At 43.9% G+C, this 17,006-nt stretch overlaps 1 protein-coding gene across 1 annotated transcript; it reads right to left on the bottom strand.

The window, feature by feature from the left end:
* Positions 1-565: 565 nt before the first annotated feature.
* On the bottom strand, positions 566-16,012 carry IL12B (interleukin 12B). The gene is given in 8 exon segments (NM_214013.1): positions 566-1,626; positions 2,109-2,240; positions 3,604-3,761; positions 5,442-5,644; positions 7,238-7,355; positions 7,916-8,191; positions 11,932-12,019; positions 15,960-16,012. Coding segments are annotated over 6 exon segments (975 nt in total). The 5' UTR covers positions 15,960-16,012; the 3' UTR covers positions 566-1,626.
* Between the last annotated feature and the right edge of the window lie 994 nt (positions 16,013-17,006).

The raw sequence follows: 17,006 nt of genomic DNA, 5'->3' as shown, positions 1-17,006 counted from the left end.
CATTCTCACCCCAGGGTACCATATACACTGAGCATTTTAGTGTTGGGTGGTATTGAAGTTGACTTTTCATCCCAGTCTCATAAGCTGTGCCAGGAGTGGGCACTGTTTGGGGGTGGAAACCTGAGGTTTTTCAGACTTCCTCAACCCCGAGGCCTATCTTATGTCCAGACACATGGCGAAGCCTCAGTAAACATGAGCTGACCCTACAGGGATGGGCTGCACATAGCTCTACCAGGTCGGTATTTTTTTTCATGATGCTTTGGAAATGAGTAGAGTCAATTCTAGGTTCAAAGGTGAAAGAAACAAGGGTATCCAGTCCCCGAAGGGGCTTAATGCAGTTCAGCGCCTTTGCAGAGTCCCTTGTTGTTGGAACACAGGGACACCACCTGAGCTCAGCGAGACACTGACTTTGGGGATGCTATAAAGGGAAAGGGACACTCTGCAAAACTCAAAATGAAATTGTGTCAAGGAGGGGCCAGAGTTTCAGTGGTTGTGGAAAAACACTGCAGTCCTGGTAAATGTGGGGACAGGATATCCAGTCAACTGAGGAAGCTCAACAAAATATTATTGCAAAGAAGAATTATATTTTATTTGTATACCATCAGAATATAAAAATAAATAAGTAAACAGAAAACAAATGGAATCACTTTACAGGAAGCACATTCATTACTTAAAAGTAGCATTTTAATGGCTAGGCACTTTCTGGTCACATCTGCTTCTTATGTTCCCCCATGCTGACAAGTAAGAAATTCTTGGCCTTTTTCCTCCACATCTGTCTGCTTCTTCATGTGGCATTAAGGAGCAACCAGCAATTCTGACAATTTTATGTCCTTAACCATAACTACACTTGTCTTCTGTCTTGAATCATAAGATCTTTTTACTTTCCAGAGACTTATCATGTCTCTCCTATGTCTTACAGATAGAAGGGGGTGGGGAGTGAAGTTGAATTTCAATTTCAATCATCATTTTTTTAGCTCTACGTTCAGGTATCTAAAGGCTAAACTTGCCTAGAGGTACCAGTGGCCCTGAATTACCACCACCCCTTCAAGGAAGTTTTCATGGACACAGGAACTAACATGTACTCTCCAGGACCTCCTCAAAGAGTTTGGGTCTCCATGCCTCATTTAACTATCTCTTGTGTTCCCACCCATCAAAAATGTATTGTGGCACTGGAATTAGGACATTATGTTCTTACTGTTCTTACTCTTACTGAGGGCACTTGCAGGCTAGACTGAAAAATTGTCAGTATAAATAACACATACATTCACATTTTGCATAATAAGGCCCATTCCTCATAAATCAGGTCATGAGTATATGAAACATACATCTTGGCACACACATGTTAAATAATAGTAATAAATTAATAAATACATAAATTACTTAAATATTTAAATAACATAAAAGTCAGCTGTGATCTGCTAGCTGGAAAGCCTATAAATAAATTAGTTGATTGTTTCAGTGGACATTTAACATTTAAATAATAAAATACAGCAAAGACATCTTTATAATCCTAAAAAAAAGCAAGTTGGTAGAAAATATCTTTGGGGGAGGGGTCTGCTCCATCATGTCTTTTAACAATTTAGCATAATCCACTTTTCCTCCATGGTTTTGTCCCAAGATTAGAACCTGAAAAAGAAAGCTGAAAGTCTATATGGATTCGAAATTCAGCAGCAAACCCTTCTTTGTCAGATAACACATTATCTGTGGCAATTGGGTTTGGGGATTCCATATCAGAAGGGTCCAGCCCTTCCTTATGTGACTGATTTTGCTGGTACCATGCTTGCTGAATAGCCCCCAGGGATCCCCAGCTAAGATTCTCATTCCTGGGAACAGCTTGCAGGCCACCCATGCTCTGACCTCTGGCTACTTCTGTTTGCCTTCCCTTCTAGAAGGGCAGGACCTGTGTGTCCCTGTGCCCAGCATAGGGCATGGAATAATATGGTCATCAACTAAATATCTGTTCATGACCCAATGTATGTTTCTGCCCTGGCAACTGTGTGTTGGGCACTCCATACCCCCTTTCTTGTCCTGCAGCATCCCCACCATTGTCCTGCATGTGGGTACACTGAGTATGTAAGGTCTGGGCTGGACCTCATGGGCCTGCTCACCTAATTGCAGGACACAGATGCCCATTCACTCCAGGAGGAGCTGTAGTAGCGGTCCCGGGCTTGCACGCGGATGTTGGCATCCTTGTGGCATGTAACCTTGGCTGAGATTTGGTCCGTGAAGAGTTTATCTTTCTGCAAAGGAGAGGGAAATCTTTGGGAACACAGTCTTAAGATGGACTGGGCATATTTTGGCAAAGCACAAATCTCCCCATATAACCACACCTTGGTCTTGGGGCACCTCACTTGTGATTCATTGGGGTGTGTGTGTGTGTAGAATTTGCACTATCTACTGACAGAAGCTCTCAACAGAGACTCAGTTTTTCTACTTTGTAAGATCTAAGGGATAAAGTGTTGGGTCCAGCTTTCGTCTTTCTAGCACAGCTGCCTTGCCTGGGCCCCATGTGGACTCACCTAGTCCAGGCCAGTGGTGGGACTGAGACAGATTTGCTCTAGCTGTCCCCTGGATATTCTGAAATACCATATCCTGATCCTTTTATCAGAAAACTCGTGTTCTATCCCAGGCATTGCAACTTATTAGCTAGCTCTCTGGCCACAGGAAAATGTCTTAGGCTCTGTATTCTCAGTTTTCTCATTTATAAAAGAGGGGTAATAATCACCACTTCTTCACAGAGTTGTACAATTTAAAGTAGCAAAGTATTTAACCATGTAGAAAGTGTGCTATAAATACTACCTATGAATGATACAGATCTTACATGGGAAAGTATCTATGCAGGTTTTGAATAATATTTAGGTAACATATACTCCAGAATAGCTTTTCCCTACCCCACAAAAAAATTCTTAGGAAGTGACTGGATCACTGAATTCTGCCATAGGCTAACCATTACACCCTTTATCCAGTTATTTCTAAAACCTGGGTCCAAGGAGACTCAGGCTTTATAAAAGGGCCTCTAAGGAAGGTTCAGGTAAGGAAGTTTGAAAGCCACTGCCATAGCCTATGTAAACACCAACATTTTGTAAAATAAAATAATTTCACAAAATGTGGAACAGCTGGGAATTATCTGTTTTTGGCTGAGAGAGAGTAGGAATATTCTGTCATCCATTATATTCATTCATCTGAAATAATATTAGGCTCCTTGAGCCCAGATGTCCTATGCCAGGACAAGTTCTGAGAGCAAGAATTAATGATCAGCCATACTGGTGGCAGTAGGGAGGTTAGGTACATGGTCTTGGTGTCCTGGAGACTGAGGTTGTGCCCTGGTTGTGCCACTTCCTGGCTGGGTGGCCTTAGGCAACTCCCTTAACCTCTCTGAGTTTAAATATCATCGCTAGTGAAAGGGAACAAATAACACGGCCTGTCTTTCTGGAGTAACTGTGAAGATTAAGTGAGATATACCTGTGAAGCCCTTAGCAGTGTTTCAGGCACCTAGAAAGTGTCAAATAAACATTGGCTGTTCTTATCATCATTAATCTTCCCCTAGATGTGGACATGCATAAAGCTGACCCCAGAATAGATGGCCCCTGAATCACATCGTACCTTTTCTCTTTTGTTCTTGCCCTGAACTTGAACACCAAACATCAGGGAAAAGTAGGAATGTGGGGTGCTCCAGGTGTCAGGGTACTCCCAGCTGATCTCCACGTGTCGAGAATTCTTTAATGGATTCAGCTGCAGATTCTTGGGAGGGTCTGGTTTGACTGTGGAAGAGAGAGAAACACCCTTTATTTTCCCAAGGGGGCCTTGGAATGAGGTGGTTCTGGCTTTTGATCCCACTTTCACCTCCGACCAGCTCTGAGTCCACATTATAGATACTTAGCTTCCCCAAGCACGTGGTTAGCAGATGCGAGGAACCCCCGCTGGCTGGCGCTCTTGTTGGTGCCCTGGGAGGCAGCATTCACCACGGCCGCCTCCTTTAGGCTCAGAATCCTTCTCGTCACTGCCCAATCATACGGGCCCTGGTGGCAGAACCACCTCTGCTTGGAGGAAAGTTCTTAGAGTCAACAAGACCCTCACATCTGGACTTGCAGTGAAGGGTCACCCTCTCTGTAATCAAACCCCCTCTTTGCCCCAAACTTGGAACTGGGCCGAGCCTTTCACTGGGGGCAAGATGAGGGATTTTTCACTTAGTGTTCTTTCTTTAGTCTTTTCATGGAATCTGACACTGCCTTGTCCAATAGCAGTTATAGCCAAATTGTCTCTATGCTTGGGGCACTCAGGTATTCTCTTAAAATCCCCCATTAGGTGGCAGCCATTGGACTGTGCACGGAAAGGGAAGCCATGAGGGTCAACAGACTATCCTCAAGTAGTGTGCCTTCTTCCAGAAAGGTCAGGGGTGGGGACCGTCCACGGAACAGGCTTGGGCTCTCTGGACCCAGCACCTCTCTTCACAAAGACCAAGGCTCCTAGCACAATGCTCCATAAATATTCTTTCCTCTGTTCTTAACACGATGACATCTTTTCTTTAGGACTCAGCTAAGTGCCACCTCTTCACAGAGACCTTCCCTCACCACCCTGTGTGCACAAGACGCCACCCTTGGCGTTCCCATCGTGGATCAGTGGAGATGAATCTGACTAGCATCCGTGAGGACGTAGGTTTGATCCCTGGCCTTGCTCAGTGGGTTAAGGATTCGGTGTTGTCATGAACTGTGGTGTAGGTTGCAGATGAAGGTCAGATCTGGCATTGCTGTGGCTGTGGTGTGGGCCGGCAGATACAGCTCTGATCCAGCCTCTGGCCTGGGAACCTCCATATGCCATGTGTGTGGCCCCTCCCCCCAAAAAAAGATCCCACCCTCTCCTTCCCACCAAAGGTAGTCTCCCCACAAATGCTAGAGCAGGTTCTGTGATTCGATCACCTCTTATTTCATGATGCCTGTTGAGTGGATAGATAGTAAAGGAAATGACAAGTGGCAAAATCTCCATCTGCCAATTAAAATAGATGTCCATTTTGGAGGGGTTTGTATTCCAATAAAAAGTCTTTTTCAAATGCTAGGGAAACATTACCTGGGAATAATTGCAATTAGTAGGGGGACGCTCAGGTCCTGCATATAAATAGCATGCTTCAGGGACTGCTCTTGGATTCATCACAGAAGATGCGTGGGCAGCAGAATAGAAGTGTCATCAAGAGTCTGCTATTTCTAGTGGGGGCAGATCTGAATTGCGAGCTGTGAGGTCTGCAGCAAGCGGTGGAACCCAGCTAGGACTCAATTTCCTCTTCCTTAAAATGCAGGTAATTGTATCTACAGCGTAATGATCTTGGGGGGGGCGGGTGCACAATAAATGAGATAAAGCACGTAAACCCCTCATTCCAGCGCGTGGGGCCCTGTGAACCTATGACGGATATTAAACCTTATTAAGCACATAGAATCCAGCAAACTCACTGATGTCCCTGATGAAGAAGCTGCTGGTATAGTTTTCATACTTGAGCTTGTGAACAGCTTCCAGCACGACCTCAATGGGCAGGCTCTCCTCAGCGGCTGGGCAGGCACTGCCCTCCTGACACTCCACTCTGTACTTCTTATACTCCCCGAGGTCCTCTGAGAGCGTTGCCGTGCCACATGTCACGCCACGGGGGTCAGTGGAGCTGAAATCAAAGAGGCATTATCCTGTATCCCTCATTGGCAGGTGAATCCCTAGCAGTGGCAGCCAGACGGCCATCTGAGGACACGATTTCTCCAACTGGTTTGGTTCTTCTCAAGGGGATTGTTCTCATGTCCTTTCCATGAGAACAGGCTTTGCCTCTAGGTAATACAAATGTTTAGAAACCATTCTGCACTTACGTGCCTCTGGCCGAAATGAATCCGAACATTTTTAGAGCCAAAGTTCCTGGTTAGATCTCCTTATTAAAAATAGCCATTTCTTTTCCTGATTTTAATTGCAAAAATCAATATATACCAATTAGAAAAAAATTTTAAAAAGATGTCTATAAATGAAATTTGTATGCCTCTTTTAACCCAAATTCCTTTTTTAACGCTAATCTAACTCCATAGATAGAAATGCTATTGACAGCTTATTGTATTCGACATTAACAATAATCCCAGACATTATTCTCTGATTGCTTAAAGCAATCAATCATATAGCCACATGTGTATACACACACGTACACATATTGTGTATATATATATACAGATAGATTTATGACTAGGATCTCTATATATAAAACTAAATAAATACATTTATACATATATGCAGTTATATATTTGTAAATAAATTAATTTTTATATACGCAATAATTATATTTTATATATATATGCATATATATATATTTATAAACAACCATGTTCCCCCTTCTGAACACATTATGGGGACTGCTCCATGATTTGAGACTGCGTATTAAGCTGGGGTGTCATGCACCACAGTTCATTTAACCCGTGCCCTGCTAATTACCAAGAACATCACAGTAACCCTTGCATCTACGTGTCTGTGCACCTGTACAAGCATTTCTTTAGTAAGCATTTTCATTTTAAAGATGAAAAAGTAAGACCTCCAAGGTTAATTTACTCTGTTAAATAGTGGCCGGGCCAGGATAGTCACCTAGGGTTCGCTCTGTTGTCCTACATTGTTTGGGAGCTTAGATGAGAGGGAAGGAAGTCACCTAGAGGGGCTAGTGTAGGTTCTGTATCCCTGGGGACGGGTTTCTCTGGGGAAGCCCAAGTGCACTGGACAAACAGTGAACTTCAGATTAGTGGTGTCAGCAGAAGAAAAAGGGAATTGCAGTGGTCTTGGAAAAATTTCTAGAGGCTTCACAGAGTTTTGGAGTCTGCCTCAGGGCTTTCAGGACCTATGCCCTAGAGCTCTTGTTTCTATTTTTGACTAGAGGGGCAATTCTGGCAAGTCCTTCCTAGCTTCGATCTCTCCTTCTATCCTTCCCGGTGGTGCCATGAGCCTTAATGAACCATCGCCAGGCAGTTTGGATGAGTGGGTTCAAGCACAGCAGAGGCTATTCCCAGGACCCAATAACGTCCTGCCCTAATGCATACATTTGTTCAGGCAATTAGCTTAAATCTCCATCTTCTTTCCCTAATTTAGGCAAGGGCGTATGTGTGGGGGTGGGGGGTGGGTGTTGAAAAAAAATAGGTTTGCCTTTATTTTCTCCCTTAACTGATAGACCATTGCTAGGCTGCCCTTATTTTCTGAGTGAGAAAGTTCTAGGAGAATGCTGAGTGGTTTCACTTACCCTCTGCTGCTTTTGACACTGAATTTCAAATCAGTACTGATTGCTGTCAGCCACCAGCAGGTGAAACGTCCGGAGTAATTCTTTGCCTCACATTTTAGAAAGCTCTTGTTTTTGGGCTCTGGATTTGAAAAGAACAAAAATTCAGTGTTTAGGGGTCTTCTTTCTTTTAAAATTATGAAGATTTTTATTGCGATGAATCACAGGCCACTGAATAGCGAAGATAATCCATTAATTTCCTTGGAAAATGCTGCTGTTCTCCTTGAAGGTGGTTCAGCAAAGACTGGGACTGTCTCAACAGGATGCTGATTCTGTAGAGTATACTACATATCGAAAGGAGGTATTAAGTTTTTTCAAGGCTGTCAGCCCAGTGCTGAGTTATGCACTATGCACGTTAACTTCCATTCGCCATCCAGTAATGTCACTGTTATTTAAAAAGAACAGCAGGAAAAGCATGCAATCCCCATGAACTCAACATGAGATTTTGATGGCTAATAACCCAAAGTGTCCAGCAAAGGAAAAACAAAGCAAAGGAAAATGTAGATTTCAGGTGGTTTCAGTAGGAGACTTGATATTATTTCTTTAACTACATAATTATGTCTTGCCTTTTAAATTTTTATTTTTTTCAATCTCTTTTGGAGCAAAAGAGAAAATTGACACCATCCAAGGGAATGGAATTACCTTTCTGGTCTTTTAAAATATCAGTGGACCAAATTCCATCTTCCTTTTTGTGAAGCAGCAGGAGTGACTGGCTCAGAACTGCGCCTCCTTTGCGACAGGTGTACTGGCCAGCATCTCCAAACTCTTTGACGTGGATGGTCAGGGTTTTGCCAGTGCCCAAGACCTCACTGCTCTGGTCTGAGGTCCACGTGATGCCGTCTTCTTCAGGGGTGTTGCAGGTGAGGACCACCATTTCTCCAGGGGCATTGGGGTACCAGTCCAACTCTACGACATAAACTGGAGAGCACAGGGATTGGGGGTCAGGCTATAAGCTCCACGAACTCCAGGATTTTTGTTTTTGTTTTTTAGGGTTGCACATGCGGCAAACGGAAGTTCCCAGGCTAGGGGTCAGACTGGAGCTACACCTGCCCGCCCACGCCACAGCAACGATGGATCCGAGCCTCGTCTTCGACCTACACCACAGCCCATGGTGAAGCCAGATCCTTAACCCGATGAGTGAGGCCAGGGATCGAATTGGAGTCCTCATGGATACTAGTCAGGTTTGTTACCACTAAGCCACAACGGGAACTCCCCGACTGTGTTTTTTTGACCACCTGGGCATCTGCACAGCTGAAGCACAAACTTGATCAAAACAGCTAATGCTTACTGAGATCATCCCAGGGAACTGGGCCCCACTTGGGTGCAAGGTTGTAGAAGACAGAAGCAGAGTTTAATTTTGTTCATGGACTCATTACGGTTAGGCTGCCGTTAATAATTAACCTCTGATTAGCTGGCTGGTGAGGGAAGCCTTCACACACCAAAAAATGAAAACAGCATAGTATTCCTTCCTGAAGGCCTGGTGGAGATGAGAAGCTTCCAGCACAATTCACTTTCATAGAAACTAAGTGTTGAAAAAGATAGACCAGCACTGACATACTGTCCCCACTAGCTGGCTGGGGAATTGGAGAAAGATGTTTAATCACCTCAGTTTCCTCATCTGTAAAATGGCAATAATAATAGTCTCTGCCTCATAGATTAGGTTGTGAGGATTAAATTAAAAAAGCAGGTAAAACATTTAGCACAGTAGCTGCCACTCAGCATTAGCTGTTATTGTTATTCACAGACCAATGGTCAGACAACTGTTCAGAGAAATTGCCTTCCAATTTTCCATGGGGATTTAAGGATTTAGTTCCCTACTGCATGGAACTCACCAATGGAGATTTTCATTCTCTGTTTTTTTTTTTTTTAAGCTATTTTACATTTTTATGAGGCAATGCAGCAGATCCTAGTCTTCCCATTTTATAGAGAAGGGAACCGAGACCATGAGGTTAAGCAAGGTTACATCAAGTTAGAAACACAAGAGCTGTATCTCAGATCTTCTGTCTTTGCAGCCTGGCATTGGGTCTTCAACACTAGTATCTAAACTGGCACGTGAAGAATACCATTTCAGAGTATGTCACATTAAGTCTTCATTCATGCATGCATCAATTATTAATTAGATGGAATTGTTTAATGCAGTGGTTCCCAAAGCATGATCATCCAGCTACTACCAGAGGCAGCAGGTGAGACTCTGTTAGCATTGCAAATTCTCAGCTGCATCAGGAATTTTGACACTGGCCCAGTCACCTGTTTTTTTCCTCTCCAGATGATTTTGAAACCCACTCTAGTTTGAGAGTCACAGTGGTTAAAAGCCTAGATTTTGGAGTCACACAGGTCTGGGTTTAGATTTAGTCTTATCTCTTGTATTAGCCTGTGGCTTTGAGTAAGGCAATCAATTACTGTTTCAGTGTCATCATCTTTAAAATAAGCAACATACTAGTACTTGTTCCAGAAGGTGGATATATGAATAACACCAGCTAATTCACATAAGAGCTTGACACAGTGCCCTTAAAGGCCCTATAACTGGTGGCTCTGGTGATTGGCATCCAAATGTAAAATGCTGTGGAAAGTCAAGTTTACACTTGACATCAAAGGGACTTGTAACTGAGTGGGTAACAGAGATAGAGGTACAAAGCGCCTGGGGCCCAACTCTCAAAATCGCCAGCTTTGCTGCCACAAGACCACGTGGCACCTTTTGGCTTTCTCTCGTTTTTCTCTGTCCCAGGGGTGACTGAACAGCATGGCCATTTTCCTGTCACAACTAAGACTCAGAAGCCGTCCAAGACCCTTGCCCAAGGGCAGGGGAAACAGCTGTGAAGGCAGCCTGAAGAGGCAGGTCTAGAACCTGTGCTGGACTGCATCTCATTGTACCTCCACAATTGGAAGCCGTCTCCGTGCTTCTTGCATTGCTCTCTGCGGTTTTTGTGGTTTACCAAATCAGAAGTAACTGGGGGTGGACTATGCAAAGGCCAACACTCCTGAGCTCACGAAAAATCCCAGGGTTGGAAGGGATCTGGTATAATCATCTGACTCAGGCCTTTATCTTTTTTCAGGGGAGGGTCTAGAACTCTCTAACCCTCCTGGGGCAGAGCAGAGACACCTGCTCTGCCTTCTTCCAGAAATTCTTAAGACTGGAGGAATAGCCCCCAATTTTTTTCAGGCATGTTAGTGTTGTATCCTCCTCACTATTGAAAGATCATTTCTGATCATCAGCCAAATGTCTTCATTTTAAGTGTATAACTATTTCCTCTTGCTCAGCTGTCCAAGGACAGAGGAAACAATTGCTTCATGTCCTTCTTGTAAAACCATCTTCAAATACCTTAAGCATAAGCACTGAAGCAAGACAATTGGGATCAAGTTCCTGTTCCACCCTTACTAGGTATGTGAAATTGGGTAAGTTACCTAATCTCTGTAGCCTCTATTTTTAACATCTGTAAAATGGGGTGCAAATATTCCCTATCTCTTATGGATGTTGTGAGATGCTTTGCTCAATGAATAGTCACTGTTATTATTATACAATTAAAGATAGTAATTACCAACATTATTAAGTTGGCTTTAATGAGAAACATCTGAGGGTCTTTCAGGCCAGCTCACAATCCGTTAATACATATTTACTGTGTGTGAGATACTAGAAGGACAGAGGGAACTTCTTATTCTAATAATACCTTTTGTTCTACTAATAATTTTTATTGATCACTGGCGTAATAAATAGGTTCTCTTGAATCACCAGAGACATTATTTTAAACAACCCAAACAATAATACTCGCTAACATTTACTGTCACTTCATCATCTGCTGTCTTCTGCATTCTCTAGTACATTTAATAATCCATGTAGGAGTTCCCGTCGTGGCACAATAGTTAATGAATCTGACTAGGAACCATGAGGTTGCGGGTTCAATCCCTGCCCTTGCTCAGTGGGTTAAGGATCCGGCCTTGCTGTAAGCTGTGGTGTAGGTTGCAGATGTGGCTCGGATCCTGTGTTGCTGTGGCTCTGGCGTAGGCCGGCGGCTACAGCTCCAATTCGACCCCTAGCCTGGGAACCTCCATATGCCAAGGGATCGGCCCAAGAAATGGCAAAAAGCCAAAAAAAAAAAAAAAATTTCCATGTAGTAGGTATTATTTTGTAATCTTCAGTTTACAGTCAAGGGAACTCAGGCCCAGAGGTGACCCAGCTCAAAATCACATAACCAATAAGTGTTAGAATCAGACTGGAACCCCTGTCAGTGTGAATCTAAAGTCCATGCTTTCCCCAAAGTGCTTGGCCAGAGCTAAGCCATCTCGGTGCCAACTGAGGGGGTGATAATTTGTGCTGGAATGGAAGATGATAGGACATAGGTCTTAAACATTTCAAATCCTTCACTCTGGAATCTTAATCATATGATACAGCTGGTTTTAGTACGACTGGCAAAGTCCACATCCCTTCTTCAACCACAGTCAACAAAAACCTCCTTCTCTGGTATGGAATGTGGAAGCCAAACAATATAGGTACCCTCAAGGGTGAAGCAAGGACATGGACCCATGTTTTCCCGGAGTGATGGCTCTCATTCGGAAGCCCCAGTGCAGGCCTGCCCACTGCAGTCTGACTTCCCAACAGGGACTGCCTGACAGTCCTGGCTTAGATGCTGGGCCTCTGTAGAGAATTAGGAAAGGCTAGTTACCATTTTTCTCCAGTTCCCATATGGCCACGATGGGAGATGCCAGCCAAACCAGGGAAAACCAGGAGACAACCAGCTGCTGAAGGTGCATCTGCAGGAGGAGGAGAAACAGAGGAGAAGACAAAAGCAAGAAGAGGAGAGAATGTTAATAGTTACGCAGTCACCTTTGGAAACCATATTCACATTCTATCGTACATTGTTTTTGATCTTTATCTTCCTCTTCCTTCTTTTCACTGCCAGGTTAATACTCAGTGAATTCCAGAAGCTCTCTGCCAGTCTCTGGCTGAGAACATCTCCAAATAGAGAACCCCAGACTATCTGGAGCTAAAAGAGACCTAAAGCCAGCCAGCGGATATAATCCTCTTATTTTCAAGATGAGAAACTTAAGGCTAAGAGAATGAACATGGTTTGTTGGGTCTGACATTTAGATATTATTTACTTGGTACCTCCTACATAAAGGGCACTGAGCTGGAGCATTTGACAGTGAAAAGGGATTTTTACCCTGGACCCTGACTTGCAGGTGCAAATACTTTCATTCCGCATTTTTTTTTTTTTTTGCTTTTTGAGGGCTGCATCTGAGGCAAATGGAAGTTCCCAGGCCTGGTGTCAAAAAGGAGCTGCAGTGGCCAGCCTACCCCACAGCCACAGCAATGAGGGATCCAAGCTACATCTGCGACCTATACCATAGCTCATGGCAATGCTGGATTCTTAACCCACCGAGCAAGGCCAGGGATCGAACCCGCATCCTCATGGATACTGGTCAAGCTCCTTACCGCTGAGCTACAACAGGAACTCCCCACAAATGTTTCTTAAGTCAGTGTGTTGAATACCTTCTCTCTAGCTGGGGAGAGAAACGTCACACCTGTGTTGCTATAGCACAAGGCAGTATGTGTGGTGAGTAACCCCAGGCCTAAAGGACTTGGACTGAGGGAGGAAAGGTAATACTGAAGACATCTTTCAAGTTCTGGCTATGAGGCTAGGCTTTGTTGGAGAGGTTTACTCTCTCTCCCTGTTTAGACTGCAGTTGCTCTAACTCAAAGATTACTTCCTCCCACATTATGTAACCAGTGGTTTTCAAACTGCAGCATATGTCAGAATAGTCTGGAGGCATTGCTTAAGCACAGATTTCTGGCCTCCACTCCTATCCTGACCCTAGAATGTCTGACTCAGCAGGTTTGGGGGCGGGGGCCTGAGAATCTGCATTCCTCCACGTTCCCAGGGGAAGCTGATATTGCTGGTTTGAGGATTATTCTTCGAGATCCATTGGTGTAATCCATGTTCAGGGTCCAGAGCCCCTGAAAATCAAGATGCTCTTTGGGAGAAGACCATAAAATATTGATCTATCCACCATGAGATAAAGAAATGCATAATTTTCTGCTAAATCAGCCACCGTCTTAGAGTGAAACTCAGTCTAGATTAGTATCCAGGGTTTATGAACATCTTGCTATACCCCACCTGTGAATTAGAGAGCAGTGATTATTATTTATTTTCAGTCTGTAACACCTCCACCTATCTTGGAGAGCACCAGTGTTCTTTGGGAACATGGTTCCAGAAACCATTGGGCTAAATGAAGAACAAGACTGAAGTTTTTGACCAAATATCCATCTCAAAGGGTTGCTGGGAGCCTGCAGGGAGATGACAAATCATGGAAGCCAATCACATGTGTTAGCTTGTACCAAGGGGAAGAGATAAAGGGAAAATCTGATTTTCCTCTGTGTTGTATGTGATGGATAAGGAAATAGAGGTGCTGCAATTACACAGGCCTACAAAACCCAGATGTCGGCACTCTGGGATGGGAAGCAACAGAGATTCCTGGCACCTCCTGGTGATTCCGTTATGCTCTCTTAACTCTGGGGTTTCCCTTTGGCTAGGTGCCTGGCACTTCCTCACTGGGCCTCAGTCAGAGGCATCTGAGAATTTCAGGTGAACGCCACCTCAGGGTCAAGGGAGCCATGGTGATGGTTCTAAAAACAACTCCAATCTTTGCATCACCTACATTTGAAACCCCAGGACACTGCCAGAAGGTGGCAGATGGTGGTGGGTCACTGTCTGAATCAAACCCAGGGGAAACCAAAAAGGGAGCAGCATGCAGATGCCCTGCTGTTCTCTAGACCCCCTGAAACCATGGGCTACAGTTCTGGTTCCACCCCTTGCTAGTTTCATGATACTGGCCAAATTACAATCTGAACCTCAGTCTCCTCAGCTGTAAAATGGACATAATACCCATCTGAAAGGGTGGTTGGGTTTTATTCCACAGCCCACATTTTTTCGGCATGCTAAGTTTGAGAGTTTGAAGAATTAAACATTTTAAAATAATTTCATTCATTTTCTAAACTCTGGAAATCCTTGTAGGAGGGACACAGGGCCCTTAGGTGTGTTCAGGCTCTTTAACACTGGTGCCAACATGGGCATGCCAGTGACACTTGGCTGGGCATCCCTTTTTCAAGTCTTATTCTGCTTGTTACTTTTTTCATGAGAAAAGCGAATTATTATTTAAAAATAAAAAGACGTAGTCATAAGAGGTGTGAGTAGCACATGCAGAGGGTCCCAGTTCTAGAGACAGGCAGACCTGCGCTGGCATCCCAGTTCTGCCACTTGTTGGTGGTGTGACTCTGGAGGAATCATTTGACCTCTTTGAGCCCCATACTTTTAATCTGCAAAATGGGCAGCTGGTTGTAATGAAAAGATAGTGAAGTAATTAACATAAAGTATCCAGATTGGTGCCCTGATGAAGTCAGGACTCCCAGCTGTTTCCTCTTAGAGCACCATTCCTCCTTTCATGGGGCTGATTACAACTGAAATCCTGTAGTTACTTCTTTTTTTTTTTTTTTGTCTTTTTAGGCCATACCCACGGCATATGGAGGTTCCCAGGCTAGGGATCGAATTGGAGCTACAGCTGCCAGCCTACACCACAGCCACAGCAATGCCAGATCTGAATGGTGTCTGTGACCTACACCACAGCTCACAGCTACACTGGATCCTTAACCCACTGAGTGAAGCCAGGGATCGAACCCGCAACTCATGGTTCCTAGTTGGATTCGTTCTGCGGCACCATGAGGGGTACTCCCCCTAGAGTTACTTCTTTCATGTTTCTCTTTCCCACCATACTGAGCTCTCTGATGGCAGAAATTATGTCTGTCTTATTCCAGAGTCTAGCAGAGAGGGTCCAGCCTAGAGGGGTTTCATTAATTATTAAAGCCTGTGTGAATAGGCAGAAATCATAAAATTTCAGTAAAATGAACTCTTAAGAGGCTGCCCAAATTCCTTCTAATATCTTGAAATTCCTTATTTGAAAAAACTGGGCCATCAGCTCCAGTTTAGTAATCTTTGTCTTAAAATGATATTTTAACCTGATTGTTATTTTTTTTCTAACCTGAAAATTGTCGCACATAATTTACGTGGGTAACTGTAAGACACCAGTACAGTAGACTATCATTTTTCTTCCTTCTCACATTTTAAAACTTCAGAAAGTAGTTTTAAACATTGGTGTTGCTTTCTATTTTTAAAGTGATTAGTTAATGCAAAAGATCTGGGTAACCCAGCTGTCAGTCTAGTTGACTGTCACAGCTCTTAAGCCTGTCACAAATATGGGACCAACTATGCTCACTTATGCGGTATACGTATGAATTCAATTATTTATAGAATTCATTCTTATTTACTGAATGAAAAGCTTTTGAAAAGTTTGTAGTTATAAGGGAAGCTGTTACTATACCATCCCTTAACTGGTGAGTATTAATATTAAGGAACACACTTTTACATACATACCACTTTAAAACAAGACAAACTTTTCTATAAAATATGCGTTTGTCCACAGACCTTAGTATACAATTATTATTAGTTGACTTTTAAAACTAATACTTTATACATGAATCCCCAAAGCACTGACTTTTCACTAGTGTCCCAGAAAGTAATGCTTTCAGGAGTCCACACACTCCACGATGCCTGGTACAGGGGTAGCACACGAATGGTGTCCACCCCTGGACAGACTACGGGCCTGTGGAAGGGGTGGCAGGGCCTAGGGAAGTGCTTACCTTGCTCTGGTCAGGCTGCAGAGTTCGTCGTGTCTGAAACCGTTGTTGCTTCTGCTGCTGCTGCTACTATTGGACCTTATATACCCTGCTCCTACTAAGCTTTCTGATGGAAACTTAAACTAGAAACTGACTTGTTCCAAGTTGCAACACTGAAAACAACTCTCAAAACCTTCTGGGGGAATTTCAAGAAGTTCCTTTTTTCTCTCTCTCTCTCTCTCTGTGTATCAATAATGCAGAAGGAACATAGGCATCAAAATCCCAGGTAGTGAACTAAGAGGAAATGACTTTGGGGTGGGGAAAAAGGAAGGAGATGGGATGCTCAATTCTTTGGGTTGACATCATGGCCAAAGTGCTTAGAGACAATACAGGCAGCCTCCCTGGGCTCCAAAGACTAGAGAAGAAGGAAGGCCAAGGAGAGGTCACCCAGGAGGATGAGTTCAGGACAGGATCCAGCAGCTGTATGCCAGAGCACCCCAAAGTAAAATCTAGGTTTCTTCTGAAGTCAAACAGGATGAGATGAAGGGCAAAGCACCCTCTGCCACATTATTCCTTTAACATCGGGATTCCAGAAACACGCTATTAGTGGTCCATGCAAACCCCCCTCCCCCGTTGTGCTCCATGCACCCCCCCCCCAAGTGCACAGTCATGCAGACACAGCCCTGGGGAGATGATAAATGAACATGTGTGTATTACTAGTAACACTCAAATATACAACAATACTGCCTAGCTCATAGGTACTCACTCATAGATGGATGGGAGCAGAAAGTGAAATATCCACAGTCAGGCATACAACCCATGCCACACTGAAGGCACATCCCTTTGGGCACCTATGTTATATCTTCACACTCATTTGCACTCAAATCTATGGCCCAACGAGCTCTACACAGATGCACAGAGTTAGAAGGACTATCTAGAAATTTCTAGCAGAATTTCACATTGCTAAGAGGGGTACAAAGTTGTACACGGGTGTACACGGATCGTACACATCCCGACCCCCACCTGCACAGCAGCAGGAGCACCTACACCAAGTACTGCAGACAGAAAGAT

The sequence above is a fragment of the Sus scrofa genome, chromosome 16 (assembly GCF_054392235.1).
Source record: "Sus scrofa isolate SSC_HxYL_T2T_F1_AM1 chromosome 16, Sscrofa_HxYL_maternal_Yorkshire_Landrace_v2.0, whole genome shotgun sequence".
Classification (NCBI taxonomy): Eukaryota; Metazoa; Chordata; class Mammalia; order Artiodactyla; family Suidae; genus Sus; species Sus scrofa.
Note: the sequence above shows the minus strand (reverse complement) of the source record. Positions and strands in the feature narration are given on the sequence as shown.